Source organism: Zonotrichia albicollis, chromosome 17 (assembly GCF_047830755.1).
Source record: "Zonotrichia albicollis isolate bZonAlb1 chromosome 17, bZonAlb1.hap1, whole genome shotgun sequence".
Classification (NCBI taxonomy): domain Eukaryota; kingdom Metazoa; phylum Chordata; class Aves; order Passeriformes; family Passerellidae; genus Zonotrichia; species Zonotrichia albicollis.
Genome location: NC_133835.1, coordinates 7,279,105 through 7,306,717, shown reverse-complemented (window position 1 = coordinate 7,306,717; position 27,613 = coordinate 7,279,105). Strand labels below are relative to the sequence as shown.

At 47.7% G+C, this 27,613-nt stretch overlaps 2 protein-coding genes across 3 annotated transcripts; both read left to right on the top strand.

The window, feature by feature from the left end:
• Window positions 1-4,059: 4,059 nt before the first annotated feature.
• Window positions 4,060-11,922, top strand: OCSTAMP (osteoclast stimulatory transmembrane protein). Its single transcript, XM_014270055.3, has 3 exons — window positions 4,060-5,294; window positions 6,185-7,223; window positions 8,743-11,922. The coding sequence occupies exons 1-3, from the start codon at window positions 5,251-5,253 to the stop codon at window positions 9,223-9,225; spliced, it is 1,566 nt and encodes a 521-aa protein (XP_014125530.2). The 5' UTR covers window positions 4,060-5,250; the 3' UTR covers window positions 9,226-11,922.
• A 5,515-nt stretch (window positions 11,923-17,437) lies between these two features.
• On the top strand, window positions 17,438-24,917 carry LOC102070549 (thyrotropin-releasing hormone receptor). Of its 2 annotated transcripts, XR_003381344.2 has the most exons (3): window positions 17,733-18,605; window positions 21,635-23,335; window positions 24,386-24,917. XR_003381344.2 is itself a non-coding variant. In XM_005491348.4 (2 exons), the coding sequence occupies exons 1-2, from the start codon at window positions 17,823-17,825 to the stop codon at window positions 22,013-22,015; spliced, it is 1,164 nt and encodes a 387-aa protein (XP_005491405.3). In that variant the 5' UTR covers window positions 17,438-17,822; the 3' UTR covers window positions 22,016-24,917. The 2 variants fall into 2 exon arrangements, 1 of the variants encoding a protein (XP_005491405.3); XM_005491348.4 differs by having other exon boundaries at window positions 17,438-18,605; window positions 21,635-24,917.
• Window positions 24,918-27,613: the final 2,696 nt, after the last annotated feature.

Below are 27,613 nucleotides of genomic sequence, written 5' to 3'. Positions count from 1 at the left end.
TGTGGAAAGCTTAAAATAAAGCACATTGGTTAGCACATCACATGGTCCTGTTTGCTCTGTAGTTCGAGGGGAGAAAACCAAAGCCTGAGCCTCTCCCTGCTCCAGCTCCATCCCTGATTTGGGCAGTGGCTCCCCAGGAGGAGCAGGAGGGCAGTGCAGTCCTGTGAAACACTGGAGCAATGCGAAAACCCCTGGCCCAGCATCTCAGGGCTGCTCTGCTCAAGAGACTTTGAACACACCCCAAATCCCTGCTTGGCTGTGCTGGGTTTGGGCACTGTCATTCTGCGCGGATGCTCCTCGTCAGGCCTTAGCAAAGATGGGCTGAATGGGAAGGAAAAATTGCTCCCTGCAGTTTGCTTTCTCAGCCAGCTGTCCGTGAACAGCACGGGATTGCTGTCCCGGGCCAGGGAACAGGAACAAACAGGGAAGAGGAACAGGCTGTGCCTGCAGGAAGGAGCCCCGCGGTCCCACTGCCCTGAGCCACTCCTGCTGCTACTGCTGCTGCTGCAGGGGATGCTGTCAGCCACGGGCACAGAGCTGCCTGCAGGATAGACAGCAAGGGCTTTGGGATCACCCAGTTCCAAAGGGTAACATCCAGTCCAGCTCCCTCTCAGCTGCTGGGGTCACCTTTGGGATCAGTTTTGTTCATGGTCTCAGCTCTGACTTGGTGCATCCCAGGTGATCGAATCCAGGATGGTTTTCTTTGGCTTGAAAGCAGAGCTGAAACCACAGAGTTTGTGTAGTAGTCTCCAAAAATCACCTTCAGTGTCCTGGCCTGCCTGTGGCACTGTCTATCCAGGGATCAGGAGGAAATGCAGCCCGGGCAGGGTTGTGATCTCTGTGCCAATGTGAGAAACTGAGGCAGAGAGGGAACAAGTGACTTACCCAAGGTGCACAAAGGGGCCTTGGCACACCTGGGAAAGGTGTAAGAAGCACTTGCATCCTAAACCTCTTTAGTCCAAGACCTGTGTGCCAGCTCTGTCAGCAGCCCCTGTGTTTCCCAGGGCTCCCCAGAGGATCTGATTTAAGGCATGTGAACAACAGCATTACCTAATTCTGCTCTTTTATACCCAGGCCTCTGTGAGAGTAGAACTAGTCTGGCATGCTTGAGTTTTAATTATTTTTTTTAAGCAGAGATTTTAAGATTTAGTATTTCTGGGGTTCAAAGGTGAACAGGCCTGCATGAATAATTTCTGATTCCATTTGCTGCTGCTAGTACTAAGTTTTGCCAAAAGCAGCTTTTAATGGCAAGTCAACCCCATTAGTCTTGAAGGGTCTGTGATATGTGAAGAGATATGAAAATTCCCAGGAAAGGGTATTTCAAGTGCTGTAGTAACCTTCTATAACTTTGACTGTGTTATTTTAATGGAACTTTGCTTGCCTATGCACCATTTCTCTAGGAATGTAAAAATCCAACAACCATCACAAAAGCCATTCACATTAGCAGCCTCCTTGTGAATTTTAATTAACAGGAAATGCCACTCATTGAAATTCAACATCCAGAATATCTCTGCTTTACTCCTTTGATGTTCCCCATCAAGTCCTGGACTAACATCCATATGTTCTCCTGAGACACTCGGAAGAAAATAATTTTGGTTTATTTGTAGTAGGAAAGCATTTCATCGTTGTCTTTTATCCCAGAAGCATTTGAGTTGCTTTACAAACTGTTCACACGGAGGAGCTGCTCTGTGGGTCCTTACAGCAGGGAGTGATTCCAAAGCTGTGCTCATCAGTTTGCACTCAGCAGCAATGCTGGAATTTCAGGAGAGGCAGGGAAAGAGTCGTGAAACAAATGAAAGTCCAGCATGATAGGGAATTCAGCTATTACAGGTCAGACAGCCTTGGTTCCCTTATCACATTTATCCCTTGTAATGGATAGTGCTGGGATTTTCCTATATTTCTACAGTAGTTACCTAAGAAGACATGATCTGGCTCTGTGTTACTGTAAGTTGTTCATTTGCAAGTGATTTGAACAAAGAACCACCCCTAATTAGTTAACCTTTCCCACACCCTCAATTTCTCAAATGGGCAGAATAATGTGATCAACAGGTGCTGACGATGCTGCCATGAATAATTATCTTCAGATTTAATTCTATTTCAGCCCTTCATTCATCTTCTTTCTGAAGCTGTACAGTTCATTTACTCCACCCTCTGCCTGGGGTACAGCATTGCACCCCTCCCATCCCTGTCCCCATGACAAGGTGACACTGTCACCACAGGTTGAACCTGCAGGTGGGCACAGGCCCACCCCAAACACTGCAGTCTGCACTCAGAACTGATTTTAAACCCCTGTCCTGGTGGGTACAAGTTCAGTGCTCATCCTTTATACAAGTGAAGCCAGGATCTGGTTCCTGGCAATGATGCTAAAGGAATCCTCTGCTGTCTCACAGTTCCAGCAAGCTGCTCACAGGCATGTAGGGCTCAGGTTCCTAAACCTAGTGCTAAAAAGTCAAAATTGGTGATGTTATAAAATTTTAGAACTTGGGCTCTACAGAGACTGGAGCTCATCAAGAAAGCAAATTCCTTTTATACCATCTGGAAATGACACAGGGTGGGAAAAGGCACCTTGGAGCATCCCAGGAGGACACAGCATTGCTCCTTATCTTAGAACCCTCCCAGCCACAGAGTGGTTTTTTGCAGAACCAAAAGGAGCCAGACCTCAGGGTCCTTGAGCAGAGCGTGACCACAAGATGTCACAGTTGCTTTGCTGCAATGCGTGGTCCAGCCTTTCCATGTCCCAGTCCTGCCCCTTTCCCACTCCCAGCCCTCAACCCCAGGTATCCCTATGAACACACACACTGGTATTTGGTTTTTTGCTGCTGTGTTTTGTTTGTTGGGTTTTTGTTTTTTTTTTTTTTTGGCAAAACAAGCTTCTTCATTCTGTTCTGGGCAAGGTTAGGCATTTAGGTTTCTATCTCATATACAGGTCATTCATGGTATATAGAATTGAAGTTTCCCCAGATTTATGCCCTTGCTGTAGGTCCAGCTGGCAGACAACAATTTTGAGTAGATCCAGAGGAAAAATCTAAGTATTTCCTTACTTACAAAGAAACAGTTCTTGGTGCTGCCAGAGTTACTGCTCAGTGTCACCCCCGACCTCAGGTGCCTTTGCCGGATGGTGTAGCAGATTCAGAAAACACCACAATGTTGTGGACTTGAGAGGTTTTTGTTCTTTATAGCCTATTGCTAAATGTATTTCTTTTTCTGCCCCAGAAAGCTGCCTGCATAGCCTGGATGGGGTCCCAGGGGCTGATGCTAATACCAGTTCACTCTGAAGCAGAGCGAGAAAGGAGTTTAGTCGTAGAAGAAGCTGATGAGCCTTGCAGGATCCAGCTATGGGTCTTTTGGGGTTAGTCCCTTCTAGTGTGCACATTGAATTAAAGACCTAATTCATGGCCTGAGCAAGCAATTGCTATGGATGCTCCAAACAAACAGCACTTTCTTTCCTGCCCGCCTGGCTGGTGCCTCTGCCCGGCTGGAGCCAGGCAGAGTTTCTCATCTGGCCCCTGTGCTCCAGGGCACCAGGAGGAAAGCTTTGCTCCACCAGCCACACAGGAAAAATGAAACCCTCAGCTGTAAAGTGGAGCTGTGGAGTGGAGCAGCGAGGGCACAAGGGCAGAGGTTTGCTCTGCCTGCTGTGCTCCTCATTCCCTGCCCTCCGATTCCTGCCGCTGCCGTGGGATCCAGCCACGTCCCCTGGGGAAGGTGCTGCTGTCCCACCTTTCTCTGGAGGGCAGAGCCCCACGTGCTTTGTCCCCAGGGTGGCTGGGACAGGGCTGACCTTGGGCCCTTTGCCCTTTCCCACCCAGGGGAGCATGAGAACATCCCGGGGGCCTGGCGGGTCCCAGCTGGCCTGATTGGGACAGCAGCTCCCACAGGGGATGGGCTCAGGGGCAGCTGGGGGAGCTGCGTCACCTCTGCCCACAAATGGTGGCTTAGCATGAGAGACTCTGGCCAAGGGGCAGGGGAGGCTCCTGAGCTCACAAATGAGCTCATAAATGAGGAGCAAACACTGTGGTAGTTGCTCATCTCCAGGTGAGCAGGTTTGATGGCTGGAGCTCTGCTGGGCACATCCTGGGGCCTGGCAAGTTGGGGACTGCACATCCTGGCCTGTGACAGTGTTCACAGCGGTCTTATGTTGAGGGAAGAGAGGGAGATCTGATTCCATGTTTCAGAAGGCTTGATTTATTATTTTATGACATATATTACATTAAAACTATACTAAAGGAATAGAAGGAAAAGTTTCATCAGAAAACTAGCTAAGCTAAGAATAGAAAGAATGATAACAAAAGTTTGTGGCTCGGACAGAGAGCCCGAGCCAGCTGACTGTGATTGGCCATTAATTACAAACAACTCTATGAGACCAATCCCAGATGCACCTGTTGCATTCCACAGCAGCAGATAATCATTGTTTACATTTTGTTCCCGAGGCCTCTCAGATTCTCAGGAGGAAAAATCCTAAGGAAAGGATTTTCCATGAAAAATGTCTGCGACTCTGGCCTGTACATCTGGGAGCTTCTCAACAGTTTGGGAATCCTGACTGTGGCTGGGTTTTCTCTGTAGGGGATTTGCTGGCTATCAGGAATTCAGAAAGGTTGAAGATTAAAACTTCCTCTGCTAGGACTGTGAGATGAGCCATGAAGCCGTTTGTGAACCCCACATACAGTTTCAGCAGGGAGCAGCAGCCTGTCAGAACAGATGAGCAGTTGCCAACTGGGTTGCTGGATCCTGCTATGCCTTTTGTGCCCATATAGGGCATAGATATAGAATATCTGAAAGAGGAAAAGGTCCCTTCCACCCTGAGAGAGATGCCAGCCCTGCTCACTGCTTGCTGGTGGGCAGTGGGAGGAGTAGTCATCTGATTTCCCCATATGGAATGATGACACCGCAGGTTCCAGGATCCTTGTTCCATCTTTGTCAGCCCATGTGTCATTGTTTCTCTTTTTCTTTTTTTTTTTTCACCTATGTGTCATTAAAATAAGCCTTCTCTGCAATAAGGGTGAGACCAGAAAAAGTGTGAAGCCCGAGCAGTGCTGCAGTGCTGTGCATCCTGGCACTGTTCTGTAGTGCTGTTGTTATTCCCCAGGCTTCACTCACCAGATTTTGCACACTTCAGGGATTGCTGATCTGAATTGCCTTAAAACATCCTGGGTTTTGAGTCCTGGCTCTCTGGTGCTGCCTTGGTTTCCTACCCTGCCTCTCCCCACAGCCACATTGGGATCCTCTCTCAGAGCAGCAAGGCACTGGAACATGGAGAGTCCTTGGGCAAGTCTGGGGCACCTCACTGCCACTGGGTATGTAGAGAAAGCTTTATTCCCTCCCTTTCTCTCTGTCTTGATAGCTATTGTATGGCTTTTTCACAGAAAACCCCCTTTCCTGGCTAAAATTGTCCCTCAAGGGATAGCTGAGGCTGCTGTCCAGCAGTGGGAGACAGGGATTGCCTGGCTGGGTTTAACCTCAGGACAGGCTCTTCTCCCCTCCAGGTTTTCTGGTTTCTGGAGAGTCACTCCAGATGTGAGGCCTGAGAAATTATATTCTTTCCCAAATATTTGTTTCCATTAGATTTTTGAATAGCTTTATGGGACATTTCATCCTGTCTGTAGTGGCCAAATTCTTGTCCTTGGAGACTTCTTCTGGCACTGCAGCTTCAGTGTGAAACTGTTTTCTTGTTTGTCACCCTTAAACATGTGGATTTGTGTTTGGCCTCCTCTTAAGAGGCAGGGAGAACACCACTCAACTGCCTCTTGTCCATGTCAAACCTTTGAAATACAGAGCTGGTCTAACAATTTCCACAGAAGCCAGTGGCCTCCTCTTTCTCCCTCCAGCATCCTCTAAATAAGCATTAAAGCCTTAACCACTGCCAATCAGGTGACCCCTCGGAATGACTCTATTATGGTTTTTATAGAATAACACAATGTCTTCCTGTGCTTGCATTAATAGAGGAACAGTTGCATTGTAATTAGTATTTATTTTTCAATAAATGCCTTGAACTTCCCTGTCCTACTTCTTCCAGGGGAGATCTCAGCCCCAGGTACTCAGGGAAGTTAGCAGGGAAGTAGAGAAGGGTGAGACCAGAGGCACCCAGAGGAGGACAGTATAAAACCGCATAAATGATCATCTCATAAAGCCTCTAATCAGTGTTTATGAACTTCCTCTGCTAACACACAGGCACTTGTTTTTCCAGGATGAGAGCCTGTGTTTACTGTGAAGAATTTCTGTTCCCAAAGGTGCACAGAACTATGGCAGAGCTGTGGGGGATTTACTCCAAACCTGTTCCAGCAGACAGCAGAGAGCTATGCACCTTGTTCCTGCAGTGCTCCTGCATTACAGCAGTGATAGGGGGCCTCTTTTACAACTGGATGTTTGCTTCCCTGGAGTACTCCTGGCACCTCTCCATTGCCATAGCCATCTCCTTCAGCCTGCTGCTTCTCCTGACTCTCTTTCTGGTGCATCCTGCCCGTTGTGTCTTCACCATGATCATGCCCACCTTAGGCACCAAGCAGGGCCGGAAGCTTCTCTTCTCCACCTGCATCATGATTGCGGTGGTGAACATAACACCCAACATCATAAGCAACATTAAAACCATACTGCAGGTCATCCAGTGCATCTGCAAGAACTCCTCTGACAGCCTTCTGAACTCAACTGCCCTGCTGCAGAAAGTTTCCTGGGAGTTTGCAGATGCAGTCCAAGAAGCCACTCATCCCATTTATAAGCCTATGAATGGACATGTTCGCTTTTCATTGTTGCAGAACAGCTCCTTGATTTACCAAAAAATGCACCTTGCTGGTGAGAAAATTAGCAGAGAGTTCTTGTCTGTTGAGGTACTGGTCAAAGACTCAGTACGAGCAGCCAACAGACTGGCTGCTGGATTCCTCATGCTCTATCTCTGCTTTGAGTCCACCTGGTATTTGAAAAATTATCTCACCAACCTCCGCTTTGACAATTTTTACATCACCAAGAAGCTGGAACGTTTAGCCATGGACAGAAGAGCAGCTCATCTCCTGGTGGGCTCATCCAAAAAACTCATCAGACCAACAGGCTTGAAGCTGACCAGGGAGGAAGCGGTGCTGTGCCTCGTGCAGGCCATGCTGGTCACCGTGGCCCTGATGCTGATGCTGGTGCTGGTGGCCATGGACCACTTTGCCTTCAGCGTGGCAGACACGGCGGTGAGAAAGGCAGCGCAGTTCCCTGCAGTGCCTGTCACTCTCAGCATCAAATACAAGGTGAGTCCTGGGGTGTCCTGCCCTGTGTGGGGACCCCGTGCCCCTTCAGGGAGGGGGTGGTGGGGATTGCAGCCTTTGTACTCTTATTTACACAATCCTGACTTCCCTTCCCAGCAGCCAGCAGGATGAGCAACAGGCTTTGGGGAAGGAGGCAGTGGCACAACCTCAGCTGCTCCTCCCAGTGCATCAAATAGCAGCAGACACTCTGCAAGTTACAGCCCCTTGGGAGCTTGGAGGGGAGCAAATAGTGCCTCATGCTGCAAAGGCACTGCTAGACCAGGCAGCCAGATGTCCTTGTGTCTCCATGTGACAGTGGTCACAGAGGTTTTCAGGTGAAGGGAGAGACGAGAATGTTGACTCCATGTTCAGAAGGCTTGATTTATTATTTTATGATATATATATTACATTGTAACTGTACTAAAAAGAAAAAGAAGGAAAGGTTTCCTCAGGAGGCTAAGCTAAGAATAGAAAAGAATGAATAACAAAGATCTGTGTCTCAGAGAGTCCAAGCTATCTGGTCTGTGGTTGGCCATTAATTGTAAACATTCAAGATGGCCCAATCACAGACAAAACCTGATGTATTCCACAGCAGCAGATAACCATTGTTTACCTCTTGTTGCTGAAACTGAAGGAAGGGGGCAGCTGATGAACACTGAGAATGTCTCCTCATCCTATTGCATGGGCTGTTTCTTCAGTAGAAATCCCTGCTTGCTGGCTTTGTCCTTGCCCTCTTCAGTCCTTCCCACAAACCTTCCCAGTTTCTAACTCAATATTCTTTGGCTTGATGTTTGAACTTTCCTCTTCTGCCACACAGCCTGCCTCCTTCCCCAGCCCGGGATCCTTACTGCTGATACCTGCTTATGATGGATTTACAGGAAAAGAGTCAGGGCTTAGAAAAAGCCTCTAATATTCAGATATTTAGCCACTAATGCCATGGTCTGTGTGGTGTCTTTCACCATAAATCTCACACATGTTATGATGTCTGTTCCAGTGGATGAAGATGACACATAGGGCTGGCTCTCAGCTTGCCCAGTGCTCAGTGCCTGCACTTTGCACTGTTACTCAGCCTGAAGTGATCACATGTCACTACAGGACACAAAACAACACCACACACACACACTGCTGTGAAAAAAAAGGGAAGTGTATTTTGTGACTCTAACATTTATAGATTTCTAAAAGTGACATAGGATTGGAGAATGAAAGTGCCACTTCTCCAATGACACTGGACAAAGTAACAGTCTATCAAATTTCTTTTCTTCTATAAAAGAATGTAAAACAATAACTTATTTGCAGAAAGTGTGTGAGAAAGTTTGTGACAAGAATGTAAACATCAGAAGGCTTGGAAAATCTTAAAAATTCAGGGCAACAATCACACCCTTCAGTGTCCTTCTCTTAGTGCTATAACAGTGATTCCACCCCTAAGATGTTTTTGTAGTAACCAGTAGATTTTGGTTTCTTCATACTCCAAATCATTTCTTCATACCAAAATGGATTTACATTTAAACTCTCCTTTTTTCAGGCTGAAATGAGAATCGTCCCCTTTCTATACAAACTTTTCTGGCGTCCTCCTGAGGCCTTGCTGCTCAGGGACTTTGACAAGACCTACCACCACCAGCTGATCTTCAGCTCTGCCCAGTGCAGGATCAGCCCCCCCGGGCCCCCCAGCCCCTCAGTGCTGCTGGTTGTGGGGCTGCTCTTCTGCATCCTCTACGGCTCCGCGCTGCTGGAGCCCCTGGCGCGCCGTCTGTGCCGCGCCATCGCCGCCTCCTTCTTCCAGGGCCGCGAGGACGAGCGGGTGCTGCACCTCTACGGGAAACTGGCCAGGAGGCACAGCAGGGAGCAAAGCCCTGCCAAGGGTGCCTGGGGAAGCCAGGGCGATGGCTGCGTGGCTGGTACCACAGCACGGGCTTCGGCCGCGGGATCGCGCGTGTCGTTTTCCAGAGTTCGGGAAGTGTTCGGAGGTTGGGAAAAAATACTAAAAAAAACCCCAACAAAGCCTTAAAAAATCCCAACCCTAAAATAGAAAAAAAAAAAAAGTTGAAATGTTATATTTTTGCATTAATTTGAGGAAAATGGGCTACATTTCCATTTTAATGTCTATAAGAAGGTCTGGAATCAGCTGTTGCATATCCGCAGCACTAGGCAAGGCTAACTGAGAAATAGATGGGAGTTGGAGTCAGGAAGGAGCTCATTTACCTTCTCCACCACATCTGTGCTGGAAAAAGTACATACTTCCTTTCTTTCATAAGTTATACCTTCAGGCAACAAAAATTGAAAGTCGTCTGACTTGATACATTTAATTTTCAATGAGTTTTTCTTTCAGGTTTTGTGCACAGAAGCCTGGGTAGACCAGATAGATTTCATAGTTTATTCACCAAAGAAAGTGTCATTCCAACCTGCTGAAGTAAATTCAAGATCAATATGACCATGAGAGGCACACCCTGGGCATGGGTGGTGGAAATCAGCACATGAGGGTTGTACAAAATCTCTTCAAAATGGCTGTTCAAAATAAAGTAGTGATAAAATAGCTGCAGGACCTCAGAAGAGAATGAGAACAGTCAATAAAGGTCAATGGGTGTTGAGCTCTTTTCCCAAGTAAGAAGTGATAGGATGAGAGGAAACAGCCTCAAGTTGTGTCAGGAGAGGTTTAGATTTTATATTAGGAAAAAAATTCTTCAAGGTTTACCAAGCACTGGCACAGGCTGCCCAGACCAGTGGTAGGGTCACCATCCCTGGAGGGATTGAAGTGACACAAAGATGTGGAATTGGGGACATGTATTAATGGTCCCTTGGCAGTGGGTTAATGGTTGGATTCCATGGTTTTAAATGTTGGGCTGTTTCAAGCTCAGAAAATATGTTATTGTATCTGAATTAATAAATGCATCACTTGGGCAGCATCTGAAATGTGTTATTTTTCCTAGAGAGGCAGATTGGACACCTCTGTAGGAGGAAGAGGAGAGAAGATAAATCCCTGCCAGGTTAAAAACTAAACAACTTCACAGCTTCATTTCTTCGAAGCATATCTATTATTTTCCTCCCTTCTTCCATTAAAGCCTTCATTAAGGTAATTATTTGACATAATGCACCTCAATGAGGTTAAATGACAGAAATGAAGTGGTTGCTGCTGCCAGATGCACTGAATTTTCTCATCTTCTGAGGTACTTGAAACAAGTATGTTTGGATTATATTTTTTTAAGCACCTATCTTACAAAACCCTGGTGAATTCATCTCCCCAGGGTTTTTAATGCCCTGTTGTTCTGATGGTTAATCCAAGCATCTTTGTGCCTCTACAGCAGCTGGGGGTTTTGTCATGGTGTTTCTGTAGAAAATGCCCTGTGCTCTATGGTTTGGGTGAAAGCAAAAAGATTTCCACTGAATAGCTGAAATTGTCTGGAGCTGGGGTTCAAACAGCTGGGAGGAGAGAAGCCTTCAGACAGCAAACCATCCCAGCAGCATGCTGTCTTCCAACAAAAACAACTTGAAAAGGAGTTTTTCCTCAGGAAGACTTATCTTTTTGACATCAGCCATGTTGTCCCTGGTGCTGAATTGGGCTGTATTTAATGTTTTCCCCAGACAGGGGAACTGGCAGGAGGCAGAGCTGCTGGAAATTGCTCTGCCCTCCTGAGAGGCATTGTTCTTCAGCCAGATAAAGGTGTGACAAAACAGAAAACATTGCCATTATAAAGCTGTATTGCCCACTGGAGGGGTGATCTGCCTTGCCAAGGTTTGCTTGATGGTGCAAGAGAGAAACGCTGAGCAGATTAACCAGCAGGAAACGTTAATTTATTCACATATTTTTTATTAAGTAGAACCAATGTACAAGTCTGGTTATTTGCTGAGGGATTTTCATCCCTCAGAGCCCTTCTACACTCACACCCTCACTCCTGCTCATCAGGGCCATCATTGCCTTTGTTTTCAAGCCCCTGAAGCCCCTGATTCCCTTGGAATTTTGTTGTGTATTTTAGTGTAGGAATGGAGGTGAACTGACTCCATTTCGTCATGTATATTAGGTAAAATAAATGCTAAGTTCTTTTTATGGCTGGCTGTAAGTCAAGAATGAATGCCCTTAATATACTGAGGTGCAAGTGTAAATAATCCAGCTCAGACAGACTCTAGGAAACATCTCATTCATAGCCACAAATCTGCATCTACCGCAGCAAACAGGCAAGCAAACAAAAAACCTTTCTCCAGAAGTATTTTGTGATTTTTAAGCAAACTCCATTTTTATTTTGTTTATCCTATCTATTATTATTTGCACTGTAATTGCGTTGGAGAAGAGACACTTCCGTGCACCAAATTTTAGAAAAGGAAATATTACTGAACATTAATAAAAGCAAAAAGCTACTTCATCAGGTGTGCAGAATGTGCTGTACCAAGTACTTGTTGTTACAGAATTATGGTGTTGACATTCAGATGTCACAGAATATGAAATAACCCATAATTACAGTCTAATTGTTCTGCCAGAGTTTTTATTCCTTTGTAATATCACACGAAGAGCTTTTATCTCCCCTCAGCATTATTGTGGCTGTTATCCCCCCAGGATGCCCCTCTAGCATTCATCCACCCAGATGAGTGTTCTGGGAGCTGCCAGTCTCTGTCCTGGCTGCAGGCACATCCTCCCCTGCACGCTGGGATGGGGGATTGAGGTGGGATGTGTCACAGACACTGCCCCAAAAGCACATCAGAAGATGTGTCATTTCCACAGCATACCTCCAAGCCTTGCTGATTCTGGCAAAGGCTCAGCTTTGGCTTCCCAAACCACAATTTCCTCTTACAGACATCAAGGCTCCAGAAAGAGTGGAGCTGCCAGTGCTTCCATTTCTTTGTGCGGCCCTGAGAGCCAACACTTCCAGCTGCTTCTCTCCATTTGCTTATCCAGGCAGATTTCCTGGAGGATTGAGCACACTGGAGCAGGTGACAGAGTTTATTGGTGACAGCAAGAGTTGTGAACTGTGCCCTGCTGCTGTGGCTGATGCCCAGGTCCTGCAGGGCCGTGGGGTGTGCAGGTGATGCCATCCCTGGGTGTTGGGCTCAGTGGGAGGGGAAGGGACACTTTGGGCCCATTCTCCTGAGCACCTCCAGACTCCCACAGCCAGCCCAGAGCAGCACTGCTGGTGACACAGGGTGAGGGATCCCCTGGGATGACAATGTTTGTTTTCACTGGCTGTATAAAATACACTGTGCCCCCCACACACACTCAAACCTGCACAGAGCATCCTTTCCCATGCTGGTATTCTCTGCAAAGCTGGATAAATGCTCAGTGGTTCAGTTCATTGACTTATCAAACCAGTCCAATGCATGTTGCCACAGATTTATTATTCTGGGTTGTTTTTTACTATTCAGGGTGCCCAGTCCTTCCAGGAGCCACCTGGAGCAAGCAGAGTTTGAAGGATGCACTTATCAAAATGTTAGTAGGGACATACTCAGAAATGAGAGGCTTGTGAATGGCTGGCCCAGGCCAAGCCCCTCATTTGCAATATCTGTTTTCATCTGTTTGATAACTCTGGGGCAGTGAGAGGCTTTTTCCTTGAGGTCTCAGGCTGCAAACACAGCAAGGAAGCAAGGGAAGGGTGAAGGGATAATTTTCCTGTTTGTGAAATGGCCTCACTTGACTTTCTTTAAAAGCTCAAATTACAGTTATTAGCTGAAGAAAAATCACCAGTTCCTTTGTGTCTTGAAGGCATTTGTAAGACACAGTGCACCACAGATTGAACAGCAACAGATCTTTAAAAGAGATTGTTCAAACCAGAGAGGAAGGTACCCAGAAGCCAGGAGGAAACTGCCAGTGAGACAGGGAAGAGAGGATCCTGAGAGGACCCACAGAGCTGCCTGTGCTCCCTGAACCTGGAATTAACAAACTCTGTCCTCATATGAGCATGGGGAAGCATCCTTTCCCTGGGACAGCTCTTCCCCAGGCTCCATGTTACAATGAGAGGTTGGAGCTCCTGGCACCACCAGGTCCATCAGGCAACCCCTGCCTGTGCTGGGACCTGAGAGGAGAGCCTGAGGAAATTCTCATCTTTAAACCTGGAATGGTTTCATCCACATCACTGCCTTCCTCTTTATTGTTTTCCATTCCTTCAGTCTTCAGCATTTTCCATAAAGCTGTTCCCTTCCACATTGCTGGCATGGATGTGATGCCACCAGGTCTGTGATCTGCTCCCTCTAGGGCTGTTCACAGAAACCAGTAGAAAACCACCAGGGTTTGGGATTTTTTTTTTTTCACATTTTTGTGATCATTAAGCACAAACCCAGATCAATTTTGCATCTGTTTAATTCCTGACAGCTGCCTTTTTTGCTTGATCTCTGAGGGCAATAACCCAGAAAGCCCCAAAGCAATTTACTCATTGCCTGTGACTCTGAAACAGTGAAGGTGATTTTGACAGAACTTCTCTGTCCTTTGTCTTTCTGACTGAACAATCCATGCTGCTTCTGTCAGACTGGCCCATTCCGCATCTCCATTGGCACCTGTCAGCCCTCAGGCTGCTCAGCAGAGCCACCAGCACCCTCCTGCTCCCTGCTGAGCTGCAGGAGTGCACAAGTGGGAATCACTTCCCCACCGCCACTCACAACTCAAAATTTGGCCATTGCCTAAACCCTGTCACCAGGGTTTCAAAATCACTTGTGGTTTCTGTAATTGCACTTCTCCACGTTCACTGGCACCACGTGGACACTGCCACCTCTGTGCCCCGGCTCTAGCAGCAGAAGTTTTATGGATTTAATATTTGTAGCAATGAAGCCCAAGGGAACAGAAAGAAGTTTTTCGCAGATTTAGGTAGGAGGATCACTTTCTTTTAGCTCTGTTTGTTTAATATACGAAACCTCAGAGTTTTTTCTGTTCATAGGACTAAGGGAGCTGCCCAGTGCGGCTGTGTGAGAGGGATGAGCTGCAAGAAAACTTCATGGACATCCTGAAGGCAGTGCTGAACTGCCTGAGCCCCCAGCCTGGGCACAGTGCTGCTCACCTGGCCATGGAGCTGCACAGACACCATCCTTTCTTTAGGATTTTTCCTCCTGAGAAGCTGAGAGACCTCAAGAACAAAATGTAAACAATGGTTATCTGCTGCTGTGGAATGCAACAGTTGCATCTGTGATTGGTCCATGTTGGATGTTTCTAATTAATGGCCAATCACAGTCAGCTGGCTCGGGCAGAGAGTCTGAGACAGAATGTTATCATTCTTTGCTATTCTATTCTTAGCTAGCCTTCTGATGAAATACTTTTTTCTATTCTTTTAGTATAGTTTTAATGTAATATATATCATAAAATAATAAATCAAGCCTTCTGAAACATGGAGTCAGATCCTCATCTCTTCCCTTATCCAAAAACCCCTGTTTACATAGTCACAGACACCCCTTTCCAAAACCAGCCCTGCCAGCACCCAGGAACATGGCCATTCCCATTTAGAGACCTCAGGAAAATTAAAATTTCTCTTTGCTGATGTTCAGAGAGTGGGTGATGGCAAGTATTCATAGATGGCAGTGCCAGGTGATGCCAGCAGAGAAGGAAATGCTGATGTGTGCTAAAAGAACAAAACATGGAATTTTAGTTAAAAAAATCAATGTCTTTGGCCATCAAAACATTTACATTTAAGTCAACCTGGAAGAAAATATTTTTGCAAGTGTGAAGCTGGGTAGCCTCTTAAATACACACCTCAGTCACATCCTGAACATCACAGTTACTGAAGGAGTCTGTAAGGGGAATATTAACCAGACATCAGAGCAAACCTCACAATTTTGACACAGAATCCCCCAGTGAGTGCACGGGGCAGACACACATTCCCCCAGCCCAGCCCCAGCCTGGGGATGGACACAGAGCAGCTCAGGCACAGGCAGGAGGAGCTGCTGCAGTGGGTGCTCTAATGCTGCTGTTATCTGCACTAATAACTGCTGGACTGTCTGTGCCACAGAGCAAAGCAGCCAGGGAAATAATTACCTGCAATTATGCTGCACTGTGTTCCAGGTCTGAACCAAAACAAAGCTTTTTCCACTACTTGTAGGAGTCTGTTGTAATTTTGTTTCCTGATCCCACAAAGCCAATTCCTGGAATGGGTTTGAGGAAGCAAATGAACCCCAACCCCCCTCTCAGGACATTTGAGCCAGATTTGTCCCTCCTCCTCCTCCTCCACACACAGTTCTGTGACACAGTCCCCATCCTGAGGATGTGCAGCATTACTGTGAGACAGCAGCAGTGGGATGAAGTGCTGTAATTGTGTCTGAGCACCAAAATAGACAAGCCCTTGGCTTATGTGAGCAAACACTCGTGCCCACACTGCCAGTCCTTCCCACGGAAGGGCAGTGAGGGACAGGAGCTGCCATGCCCCCCAAACCTGGGGCCACAGAGGGTGTGAGGCTGCTGGGACACAGAGGACCTGGTGCAGGCTGCCAGTGGAGCCCTAAGGAAACCACATGGAAAGAGAAGAGAATAATTGTCCTTTAAAACTGACCCATAGGTGAAGGAAATATCATGGGAAGAAGTAAAAGCCTACATGGATTATTGTCTGCCAAAGGGCACCATAAAGTTTCCCAAAGCAAAGGGGAAAATGCTATTTGCCACAGCAAGTGAAAGCCTGGGGACAGAGAGCTGCTCCTTGGGCTGAGGCAAAAGGCATTTTATCCCCCCGGGTTTGTGCAGCCCAGGTTTAAAAATTTGCCTGTGAAATGCTGGACTTGAATCCCTCAGCATCAGAATGATCCTTCACACTTTGGATATGTGCCTCAGTGTCTGGGATTAACAGCACACTTCTGCCTTTAATTGATATCTAATCTAATAAAAGAGAGAGTTCTCCCCTTGTCCTTTCCTTCACTCCACGGGTTAGGGGCCCCTTAGCACAATTGCTCTTTCAATTAGAAAGTGCATTTTCTGACAGATTGCAGAGATGTCAGGAGCGAGCATGGAGCTGGCAGCAAATTGTGTTTCCTGCTGACCACCAGGGAGACACTGGATCTCCCAGCCTGACCACCAGGGAGATACCTGATACCCCAGGCTCATTGCTGGAAGGAATCTCCCAGTCCAGACTGGTTAAGTCTTCTCCCTCAGAGGTGACACTGTGCTTGTTTGGGACTGTGGTGGTGTTCACAGGGGTCCCAGGATGAGGAAAGAGATGAGAATCTTGACTCCATGTTTCAGAAGGCTGATTTATTATTTTATGATGTATATTATATTAAAAGAAAATGATATATTATAACTATACTAAAAGAATAGAAGAAAGGATTTCATCAGAAGGCTAGCAAGGAATAGAATGGAATGATAAAATCTTGTGACTGACCAGAGAGTCTGAAACAGCTGACTGTGATTGGCCATTAATTAGAAACAACTGCATGAGACCAATCACAGATGCACCTGTTGCATTCCACAGCAGCAGATAATTATTGTTTACATTTTGTTCCTGAGGCCTCTCGGCTTCTCAGGAGTAAAACCCTGGCAAAGGCATTTTTCAGAAAATATCATGGCGACATGGGACAGGGATGGCTACAGGAAAGACAGCACGAGGAGGTCACTGCCCCATGTTCAGGGGTGCCACTCCTCTGCTCCAGCCCCAGGCAAATGGGAAAGGCTGTGGATCTCACTGGCATCTCTGCTCCCATCCTCCTGAGGATGAGAAATAAAGGATTCCTCACCCTCAGCTCCACTTGCCCTGGGGTGTCACAGAACACATTTTCTGAAAAAATCCTTTCCTTAGGATTTTTTCTCCTGAGAAGCTGAGATGCTTTAAGAACAAAATGTAAACAATGATTATCTGCTGCTGTGGAATGCAACAGGTGCATCTGTGATTGGTCTCATAGAGTTGTTTGTAATTAATGGCCAATCACAGTCAGCTAGCTCAGACTCTGTCCGAGACACAAGCTTTTGTTATCATTCCTTTCTTTTTCTATTCCTTGCTAGCCTTCTGATGAAATCCTTTCTTCTATTCTTTTAGTATACTTTTAATGTAATATATATCATAAAATAATAAATCAAGCCTTCTGAAACATGGGGTCAGATCCTCGTCTCTTCCCTCATCCTGGGACCCCTGCGAACACTGTCACACTGGGGGACAGCGAAGCCTCGGCTGGGGACAAAGACACCCACACTCCGGGGTCCCACTCAGTGCTGGGCTGCTTTCAGCCTGTGCTCCACCCCACCCTGGGATCTCTCACCTGCGCTCCCATCCCCTGCCCGGGCTCCTCTACTCCTCCTCCTCCTCCTCCTCCCGCTCCGGCTCCGGGCGCGCTGGGACCCGGCGGGCTCAGCCGGGGGATGCCGGCTGGAGGCGATGCGGGGTCCGGCCACCGAGGTGGCCCTGGGGGGCTGCGGGCTGTCCTGGGGGAGGGCTGCTGCTTCCCGGGGGTCCCGGCGGCCAAGGGGAGCGCCGGAGAGCCCCGGGAGCCTGGCGAGTCCGGACAGGCCCGGCTAGAGGGTCCCGGGAGCCGCTCCCTGCCCCTCCGGGAGGAGAGTTTGCAGGGGAGGAGGATGCAAGGAGCAGGGAGGCTGCAAGACCTGGGGTGAATCGTGGAAAAAAAAAAGGAGGAGGGAGGAGCCGGGGTGGGCGGGAATGCGGGGAGGGGGCTCGGGGCAGCCCCGGTCCCCGCTGCCGCCGCAGGGTGAGCGGGGCTCTACCGATGGATGCGGGCACGATGGAGAACGGCTCGGCCAGCGGCAACCAGAGCCTGGGCAGGATGCCCCGGCAGCCCCTGGAGCTGCAGGTGGTCACCATCCTGCTGGTGCTGCTCATCTGCGGCGTGGGCATCGCGGGCAACGCCATGGTGGTGCTGGTGGTGCTGCGCACCAAGCACATGGTGACCCCCACCAACTGCTACCTGGTGAGCCTGGCCGTGGCCGACCTCATCGTGCTGCTGGCGGCCGGGCTGCCCAACATCTCCGAAGTGGTGGCTTCTTGGGTGTACGGCTACGCCGGCTGCCTCTGCATCACCTACCTGCAGTACCTGGGCATCAACATCTCGGCGTGGTCCATCGCCGCCTTCACGGTGGAGCGGTACATCGCCATCTGCCACGCCATCAAGGCGCAGCTCCTGTGCACCGTGTCCCGCGCCCGCCGCATCATCGCCTCGCTGTGGCTCTTCACCTCCCTCTATTGCCTCATGTGGTTCTTCCTGGTGGACACCACCCAGGTCACCTTCTCGGACGGGGCGCAGGTCATCTGCGGCTACCGGGTCTCCAGAAACCTTTACATGCCCATTTACTTCTTGGATTTTGCCGTCTTCTATGTCATCCCGCTGGGGCTGGCCACTGTCCTGTATGGCCTCATTGCCCGCATCCTGTTCGTGAGCCCCCTGCCCGGCACCCCGCAGCAGCAGCACTCCTTCCTGGGCTCCGTGCACATGGGCAGCTCCCTCCGGCTCTCCGGCCGGGGCACCAGGGGCGCCCTGAGCTCCCGCAGGCAGGTAGGGGCTGGGTGTGCCGGGCTCGGGGCTTTGAGGGGTGTTCTGGCAGGGAGAGAGGTGCCACAGTGCTTTGTTTGCCTTGCTGGAGGAAGTGGGGAGGGTTGGTTTGCTGCTAAGGAGCCCCTCAAGCCCTGCTGGGGTCTGGTAGCATGGATGGGCGCCTCCTGCTTTGGTTGGGCTTGGTAGAGCAGGACAGGGCTTCAGATGGAGAGGCAGGAGTGCAAGCACTTGTGCTGGCTACTCAATTACTGATTGCCTCCCTGAGGAGGAGAGGGCTGGGTCACCTCTCAGACAGTGTCCTGTGCATGTGAACTCAGATTTAAAGGAGCAAAGAGAAGGGAGAACTGTCTTGCCTTGGAGCCCAGCCCTGGCTGCAGCCAGCTAGGTGAGTCACCTCGGTGTCACAATGGTGTGCTTGCATTTTGGTGATTCCTGTGTCTCTCAGCTGCTTGCTTCTCCCCACGTCCTTCTCCTCCCACCTCCTTCTGTCCTCACTGCTCTGTTCACATGGACGATCTCTGCCTCGTGTCCCATCCCTTTGGACAGGTCAAACATGGGACAGTCCCATTCTGAATAGCTAGGGCCCATTCAGCTTTCCTTTTAAAGGAAAGGGTTGAATCTGGGAGTTTGGCTCGAGTCCTTGAAATCACTAGTTCTGTTGTGATTTGCAGATAGCCCAAAGTAGACTTCAGCCTGTCCTGTTTCCAGCTCAGTAGCTTGTTGCCTGCCTTGCAGAGGAACCTCCATTCCCAGGAGAGATGAATCAGGGTCACAGAGAGGAAGCAAACAGCTCAGAGAACGTGTGTTTCTTCATGAACTTCTAAGTCTTTCCAGTCCAGATTTTCCTTCCTTTTTTTCTGAAAGGTTTAAAGCAAGTTCTGACTTCTAAAGCATTTGCCTGCTCTCCCATGACCACTGGCTGCTGCAGGAGCCTCGGGCAGGGTGTTTGGCAGCGAGGGCTCTTGACTGGTTGATGGATTTCTCCTTCCAGAGCAGCTGCTGGAGGGGCTGTGCTGCTCCCCCTGCAGTGCTGTGCCATGGAGGAGCACAGTGTGATCCAGCACCATTAGGACAAGTGGCTGCTGAGGCGTTCCAGCTCCTGGAAACATCTTGTGCTCTCTTCACTGTTACACCAGGAGTTTACTGGAGATTCTCATTACCTCCCAAAATATCCTAGCATGCAAAGACTTCCCCTGAGTGGCCTGACATTGCAGTGCTGCTATCACAAGGGATAAAGATATCACTAAGTTTTTAAACTGTAAAGCAGTTTTCCAGGATTTCCAGCTGGTGTGTGTGTAGCTCTGGAGGTGCCTCTGAACAGAGGACAGGCACTCACATCAGCATTCCTGCTCTGGCCTCTCTTTTTAGGGGAACTGGCTCTTCCAGACCCCGTGCCCAGAGTTCCCGGCAAAAGGTCCTAAAGGGGCTCTCTCAAAGGTGCCCATTTTCTCCCCTGCCTGGATGGCTGAGACAGATTTTCTGTGGCTGTGCTCCGAAACTGCACTATTTTTGGGATATGAAGATGTTGTTCTCTCACTGGGGCTTCAAAAGTACCTGAATCCTGAGCAGGACAACACAAGGTGTTTGTATTTATCACTTCAACGAACACCTCCAAGTCCGTATTTCTCCTCCCGGAGAGGGACCACTAGAGGGAGTGGGATTCCTAAAAAAAGGATGTACAACTCCGAATGATGGAGCAGGAGCAAGGAGGGAGGATACTGGCTGGGGAGAAGCATCTGTGGCTCCCTGGACTGAGCTTTGAGAGACACCACTTGTACCTTCTCTCATATCTTTCCCAAAAGGCAAAACACAGTGGCAGAAAACAAGCTTCAGTCTTAGCAACAGCCTCAGCACTCACTGTATCACTGTGAGAGCTTATTTTTGGAAATGTCCTCACATTTCCATTTATCCACACACAGCAAACCCTTCTATTTCAGCCACAGCTTGGTAACAGTTCCTCTCTTCTAGAAGAAGTTTTGTTGTCACAAACAGTGACTCCCGGTTTCTACTCACGGCATAACAGAAAGGCACGGTTTCTTTTGATGAAGTAAAAAAGCACTCCAAAAAAAACTGAGAGACTCTAAATGTGATCCCAGTGCTTATTTTCATACTAATAACTAGATTATTGCACAACTTCCCTTCTGACGTTTGAAACACCACTGCCTAGATTTGCATGTGGCATCAGTGTTTAGTCATATTTTCTTCTTTGGAATGTGTGTATTTTGTAAGTAATTTGTTTGAGGAAGATTGTCACTTAGCAGATTGTCAAGAAACAGCTGTTGAAATTACTAGGATGACTGGTGTTTCAGAAAAACCCCAATTTCCTAAACAAGTTTATGCTGAGCTGAGGGCAGTTATTGCTCACTTCTGAGTTCTCAGTTTCTTTTTGCTCCCAATATGACTATGTAGTACTCCACTAGCGTGCTGAAAATTAAAGTAACCCATGGTAAGCAGCTAACTAACCCTATATCAGCACAAGTAATATAAGATTCATAACAGTCTCCTCTGCTTCCAGGGTTGCTCTGTACCAGGAGCCTATTCCCTGGAGCCATATGGGTGGTGTAGGAAACCAGGAAACCCTAAGGATGGAGATGAAGTGTATCCCATGGCACCCCTAAAACCAAGGTCCCCACCTTTAGAGAAGTATTCTCCCCATTCATTTACTGTTATGTACAATTTTCAAATTTGCTTTCTGGTACAGACATTCCTATAGTTATCCTGGCCCGCTTCCAGGATGGTGAATACTTTCTCTAAAGAGATTTAGAGGCTCTTCAATGGTAGATGAAAACCTATAATTTCTGGTTTTATTTATGCAAGATTATTCCCTGATTAAAATGGAGAAAAAAAAAAGTGAAAAATAACCCTGTGGCTTGGGTGTTTCTTTTAAATGCTTAGAGAGAGAAACTAGCTGTCTGCAGCAGTGCTCCAGGTGGGAAAGTTTTGCTGTGGGGAAAGTTCTGCTGGAGGCAAAGTTCTGCAGGAGATTTAGCCCCATCTGGCTGTTTCTCTTTTTGATGTCCCCCACCAAGGTGACCAAGATGCTGGCAGTGGTGGTGGCCCTCTTTGCCGTGCTGTGGCTGCCGTACCGCACGCTGGTGGTGGTGAACTCCTTCGTGGACCCTCCGTACCTCAACACCTGGTTCCTCCTCTTCTGCCGCCTGTGCATCTACCTGAACAGCGCCATCAACCCCATCATCTACAACCTCATGTCACAGAAGTTCAGGGCTGCCTTCAGGAAGTTGTACAAGTGCCAGGAGAAGAGTGCAGAGCACCCTGCCCCCTGCGCCACCCCGGTGTACTACAGTGCTGTGAAGGATTGTTCTCACGACAGCTCTGAGCACAACCTCACTGAGCAGGAGGATCTGAGCAGGCTCCCTGCACCTGCAAAGAAGAATAAACAAATCCTGTGAGCCTGAAACAATGCAGGCAGTGGGAGCTGTGTGGCTGTGCATACTGTGCTGGGAGAGTGCCAAGAGGAATTGCTTTGGCATTGTGGCAAGCTTCATTCAATATTTCTTCAGGGCATTTAACAAAACATATTGTTATAAGCAAATTAATTTGCTTTTCCTTAGTGCTCATTTATCCTTGTTTGGTGAAGCATTAGGCACGTGTCAATATTTAGCATCTCTAAAGTATCTATTGTTAAATATAGCAGTGCCACCCCATTTTGTGTTAGGGGCAAGTGCTGAGCTGGGCCAAAGCACAGAAAGGAATCCCAGGAACAGAAGGGCATTCAAGGAAAAAATACACTTTGTAAGAGTGAGCCTCTCCTACCCAAACTGACACCCTATGGAAGCTGCTCCTCTGGAGTCCTTCTGAAGTTAATGGGAACAATTAGGCACTTTCATGTGTCTCCTCTCATCTCAATGCTCTTCTGTGAGGAGTACACATCCCTACAGCGGAGATCAGTGCCTCCCAAGGTATGAGGCCATTGGCTGTAAAGGGACTCTCTGGAGGAGACTCCTGCATTAGGAATAACCAAAGTTGGGTGTCATGAGCCTCCTGTCATGTTTCTGGAAACACTGCAGTGCTGATAGCACAGAAACCAAGGTCCAGACCAGATGGATTTGGACAATGAACAAACTAATAATGAACAAACTAATAATAAGCATTCCTTAATGTAACAGAAGTACTTCCAACGTTGTGGTCTGAGTTTCTTTTGGATAACATTATCTTTCCTGTCCTAATTCCTCTGGTTGTTTCTTGTCCTGTAAGCCCCAGCGTGGCATAGTCATTACCACAGAGAAGTGTTCTCTCTGCCCCAGCTACAGGTGCATTGCAATGGCAAGTGAAGAAATTCTTTTATTTCCTGGGAAGAACTTGTGAAGTCCATTAAGTGTTTTGTGATTAATGACACAAATATTTATTGCTGCTGTCATCTTGTAAGCAAAGTAGATATTCATACCCTGCAGCATCCAGGAAACCAGCCCAAGGACACTTGCCCCAGACTTGCAAGAGACTATCTGGACTATGAGTAAAATCAAAAAGCTTGCAAATGAGCCAAACCCTAGGGCTCTTGCCAAATAAAACAAGTGTCTGCCACCAATAAACCTCAAGTGACTGTGAAGTATTACTTGAACAGCCTCACTAGTCAACACTGGCTTTCACCAAACTATAGTGTTAAAAGAGCCTAGAATTTTGCATCCATTCAGGAAAATATGTGCATGGCATTTTCAAGGGCACAAGATGTTAATTAACCATTCTGCATCTACAGGAAATCGCTTCACTGGGTGAGTCAGCACAAGACCTCAAATTCCCTCAGTGTGTTGGAACTGTCCAGGACCAGGGTTTTTTTGCTTGTAGGGAGATTTTGCATGTATGATTATTATATTGCATGTTATTAAACCATCTATGTTGCCCCTATTTATTTAGATATTTAGATATAGACTATAGATATTAGATTTAAAATGTAGATATTTATTTTGTCCCTTGCTATTTAGATATAGGATGAGGGAAGAGAACATTGTGTTTTTGCAATTATTTTAAACATAATGCATTTGGAATTTAAGGATTCATTTTTGTACTGTTTTGTGTATATTGTATAATGTGAATTTAGGAACAGAGTTCATATTTATTATTGTTAAGAAAGCTTTGCACAGAGATTTGTGATTTACTTCCTGAAGAAAATGGAGGAGTTTTTGCTAATGTGAGGATTTGCTTGTAACAATATTTTTTATAGTACAGACTATTTTTCCCTCCTTAGGAGAGGTTTTTCCTTAGCAGCTCAGAGGAAGCCATTGATAAAAGCATGTACAGACAAACCAGAGCAGTAAGGACCAGGGTAAGGTGGAGCAGGGGAAGGGGATCCCTGGGTGGCTGCTGGTGCCCTCCTGGGACCTTGAGCACAGGCAGCATCTTCTCACAGGACATGGGATGGGCTGTCCTGTGTCCTCCAGCCCTGCACCCTGAAGCTGTGAGTGCAGGGAGCTGGATGTGGGAAGAGGATTTACTGCCAGAGCTTGGAAACCCACCTGCACCCTGACCTAAGGCACTTCTCAGGCATGGGCTGTGCTGTTTGACAGCCTTGGTCTCTGCAAACACAAGGAGCAGCCAAATTCTGAAGTGTCCCCAGCAGGATGTTTTCCACCTCCTCATCACATTTCCTATCTTCACTGTTCCCCTTTCTGTGTCTCTCCCCAGATGGAGACACCCTAAAAGCATTATTTTCTTAATTCAATTTCAGCCTCAGGCCAACAGCTAATTGAAAGTTCTGAAATATTTGTTCAGCATACTTGAGATTCAATTAAAACCTGATTCTCCACTCCCTTTTCTGCTCTTAGCTGCCAAGGACTGCGTGACCCTTCATTATTTTTTGAGAAGTAATTGGCAGATAAATTCTCCTGGAACCACGAGATCTCCATCAAGTGCAGCAGAGCATTAAACTCTGTAGATGAGGAATGAATTCTGGTCATTCCCCCTGCATGTATTCTGACACTTTAGGAGGAGCTGAGAGACTTTTGGGTGGAAGTGGAGGCAGAAGGTCACCACTCATCTTGCTAAGGAGATGCTGCTTGAGAGATGCATTCTGCTGGGAAATAAATCACTAGCAGAAAGGAATTAAAATAAATAACTCATCACAGCAACTTCCTTTGGATATTCAGGGTCTGAATAAAAACCTTGATTCCTCATAAGAAATCAGAGAGCTCCCTTGAAGCTTCAGCCTGCATTACCTTGTACCTTGCAACATCTCACACTGCTTGTAAAACCTCAAGCTGTATTTTACCCTCAGCATTTATTTGTCTCAACAGCATGAGTGTGGGCTGTGAGTTTATAAACATGCCAGCAAATAAAGAATCTATTGCTCCTAAGTAATTTATTGCATTGAAGTGCAACTCAACATGATCTGACCTGTTACTCTCCTAATTAAAGCTCATTAATTCTAACCCCTGCCCTTTCAGGGGTTGTTAACCTGGTAAAACACCATCTGGTTTCTTCAATTACAAACAAATAAGTCCCTGGCAGGAGAGGAGGGATCTGGCAGTGCTGCAGAGCCCTGGGGTGAGCGAAGAATTTGTGAGCAGTGCAGAGAGGGGGTGGAGGTGGCAGAGGCTTGGGGAAGAGCTGATGGCAGAGTGGTTTCTGTGAGTGAGGTTTCTGTGCTAAAGACCCATAGGTTGGCTGAAGCTCCTGCCATTTATTCAGTTTAGGAGATACCACATCCAGCACATTTACCTGAATTTGGCTGGTGCCAGTGATGGAGGCCACACAGTGATTGCCTGTATGCAGGGCATGGATGGGATCTTAGCAAGGGTTATTTACCCTGGCAAAACACACAAGTTTAAGTAATTTACCAAAATCTGTAGTTCAAGCTCCTATCAGGTTGTCCTCTTACTTTGTCTCTAGATTTGGATGATGGGAAATTGGGAAAATAGGGCATCTATGCCAGCCTGTGCAGGTGGTTTTTTGGGAGAGCCTCTCACCTATGATGCTGCCCAGCATTCCGAAAGCCAGCCTGCTCTAGGGCCAAATTACAGGGTAACCAACAAAATACCAGCAGTCCCCTAAAAAAAGGGATGTAAAGACCATGAGGGTAATCCAGCACCTCCCTGCAAACAGAATAGGGTTCTACTCTGTGGTACCCAAACATGTTTCTAAGATAAAATAGTGGTACCTTTAAATGAATAATATTCAGGTCACCAAAAAGGATGCTGAGCAATTGCTTACATTTTTAAGAGCCACAAGAAAGGGTGGACCACCCATTAGGGAAAGATTCAGATGCAGCCCTTTTTCAATGTGGTCTGGCCCCAGCTGCTTCTTTGAGCTAATTAGTTCAAGCACATCACAATGAAAGAGCTGCTAATAAAACCTGGGGATAGGCCTACAGTAATATTAATGTAATCACTCACAGTTACTTGTTTATTTTGCAATTCCTGTTTCCCAAGGCTTCTGGAGGGCTCTTGGGCCAGTGCTGCCCCCAGACCTGCCTCCAGGCTTGCACTCACTTGGGGGCTGCTCCTCAGGACTCTATAAACCAACTCAAGAGCTGAGTTCCAGAACTGCCCTGGGACACAAACTGGATCAAAGCTGTCCTGTGGGACTGACTTTAATTTACTAAAATACCCTCAGTTTAGCAGTTAACCAGCCCTACACATTTCTATCCTGCCAGGGTCACAATGAAGGCTTCCATGGGAGGGCATTGCCTGTGCCCCAAATCCAGGGTGCTTTCTCAGATTCTGCCTAAGAGAGGGAACATGGTGGCAACATCACAGGTCCCTGTGCCACAGGTGATAGGCAGAAGTAATAAGGGCAATTTGTGCTTTATAATTGATGAATTATCTTTCATAATCACCCTATGAATTGGGCTCTGAGTGTGCTGTTTCTATAGAGACAGGGGATGCTGTGAGTGCACCAGTGGCTGCTCTGCCAATAGGGAATTAATGCCTGAAAACACAAGCTGTGAGCCTATAAAAGCTTTACCCTCTCAAGGAGAAGGCCCTGGGGTGGTCCTGGTACTAACATGGTTTTGAGGTCCTCAGCAAGGGCCCACTGGGCTCCCAAGCTGGCTGATCCTGTCCTTGAGGGCACACTGTGGCTGTTCAGAGGAAGTAAATTTAAAGCAACTTTTTCCAGCTGTGAGGTGCCAGCATTTCCAACAGGAGAGGAGAGGGTTCCACAGCCCTAAGCTGGGCATAGGATGCCCTTGCTGGTGGTGTGTGTTCCCTGATGTTTTAGGGCTCCTAAGATGTATTAGTGCTCCTGGGGCTCAGGCTAGCTTCCTCCAGGAAGGGTCCTGAAGCAAAGGCAGGGGTGTGGAGCCAGCCCCAGTCCTGGCTCCTGGGCCAGAGAGGACCACAGGAATCCTTCTGCACATTTCAGCCCTTTCTCAGTGTCATCTTCACCCCAGTTCTGACCCTCCCCTTGTTCAAAGATGAAGACCTAAAGAGAGGGTGGCTCCTAAGAGCCCCCATGGCCCACAAGGATGGTGGAGCACAGCGTGGCTGTCCCCAGGATGCCTGGGCAGGTCACTGTCAGAGGACACTGAGGCTCAGATTGCACCTTCCCTCCCACAGTGGAGGGTAAGGCTCCTGCCCTTCGACACAGGATCAGGCCAGTGCCTTTAGCCTGCTTCTCACATATCAGACACTTCCCTGCCTGCCCTTGGGGACACTTGGCTGGGCTCTGTGGGAACATTATCCCTGAAACCAGCAGCCATTGAGGCAGAGCACCCAGCACTGTCCCCCCTATCCTGGGGAAGATGCAGACATTTTGTTTTGCCTTTATTAATACTTTTAAAGCAATGTGTCATTGCTTTAGCAGCAGACCCACCTTCCTCCCTACTCCCTCTGCAACACATGAGCCAAGGACCTGCTCCATTCATCAGCCTGAGATTTATGAGGTGCACAAGGCTCCAGTTACCCTGCTGCCCCTGACTGATGAATGAGATGTAGCTGGTTCCTTCCATACCATAAAGAAGGAAGAGCAGAGGAGAATAAAGCCATTATTTCATCAAACTCAGCTCCTTCAGTCTCTACCAGGGCATGAAATCTTCTGCCATGAGACCCCTCACA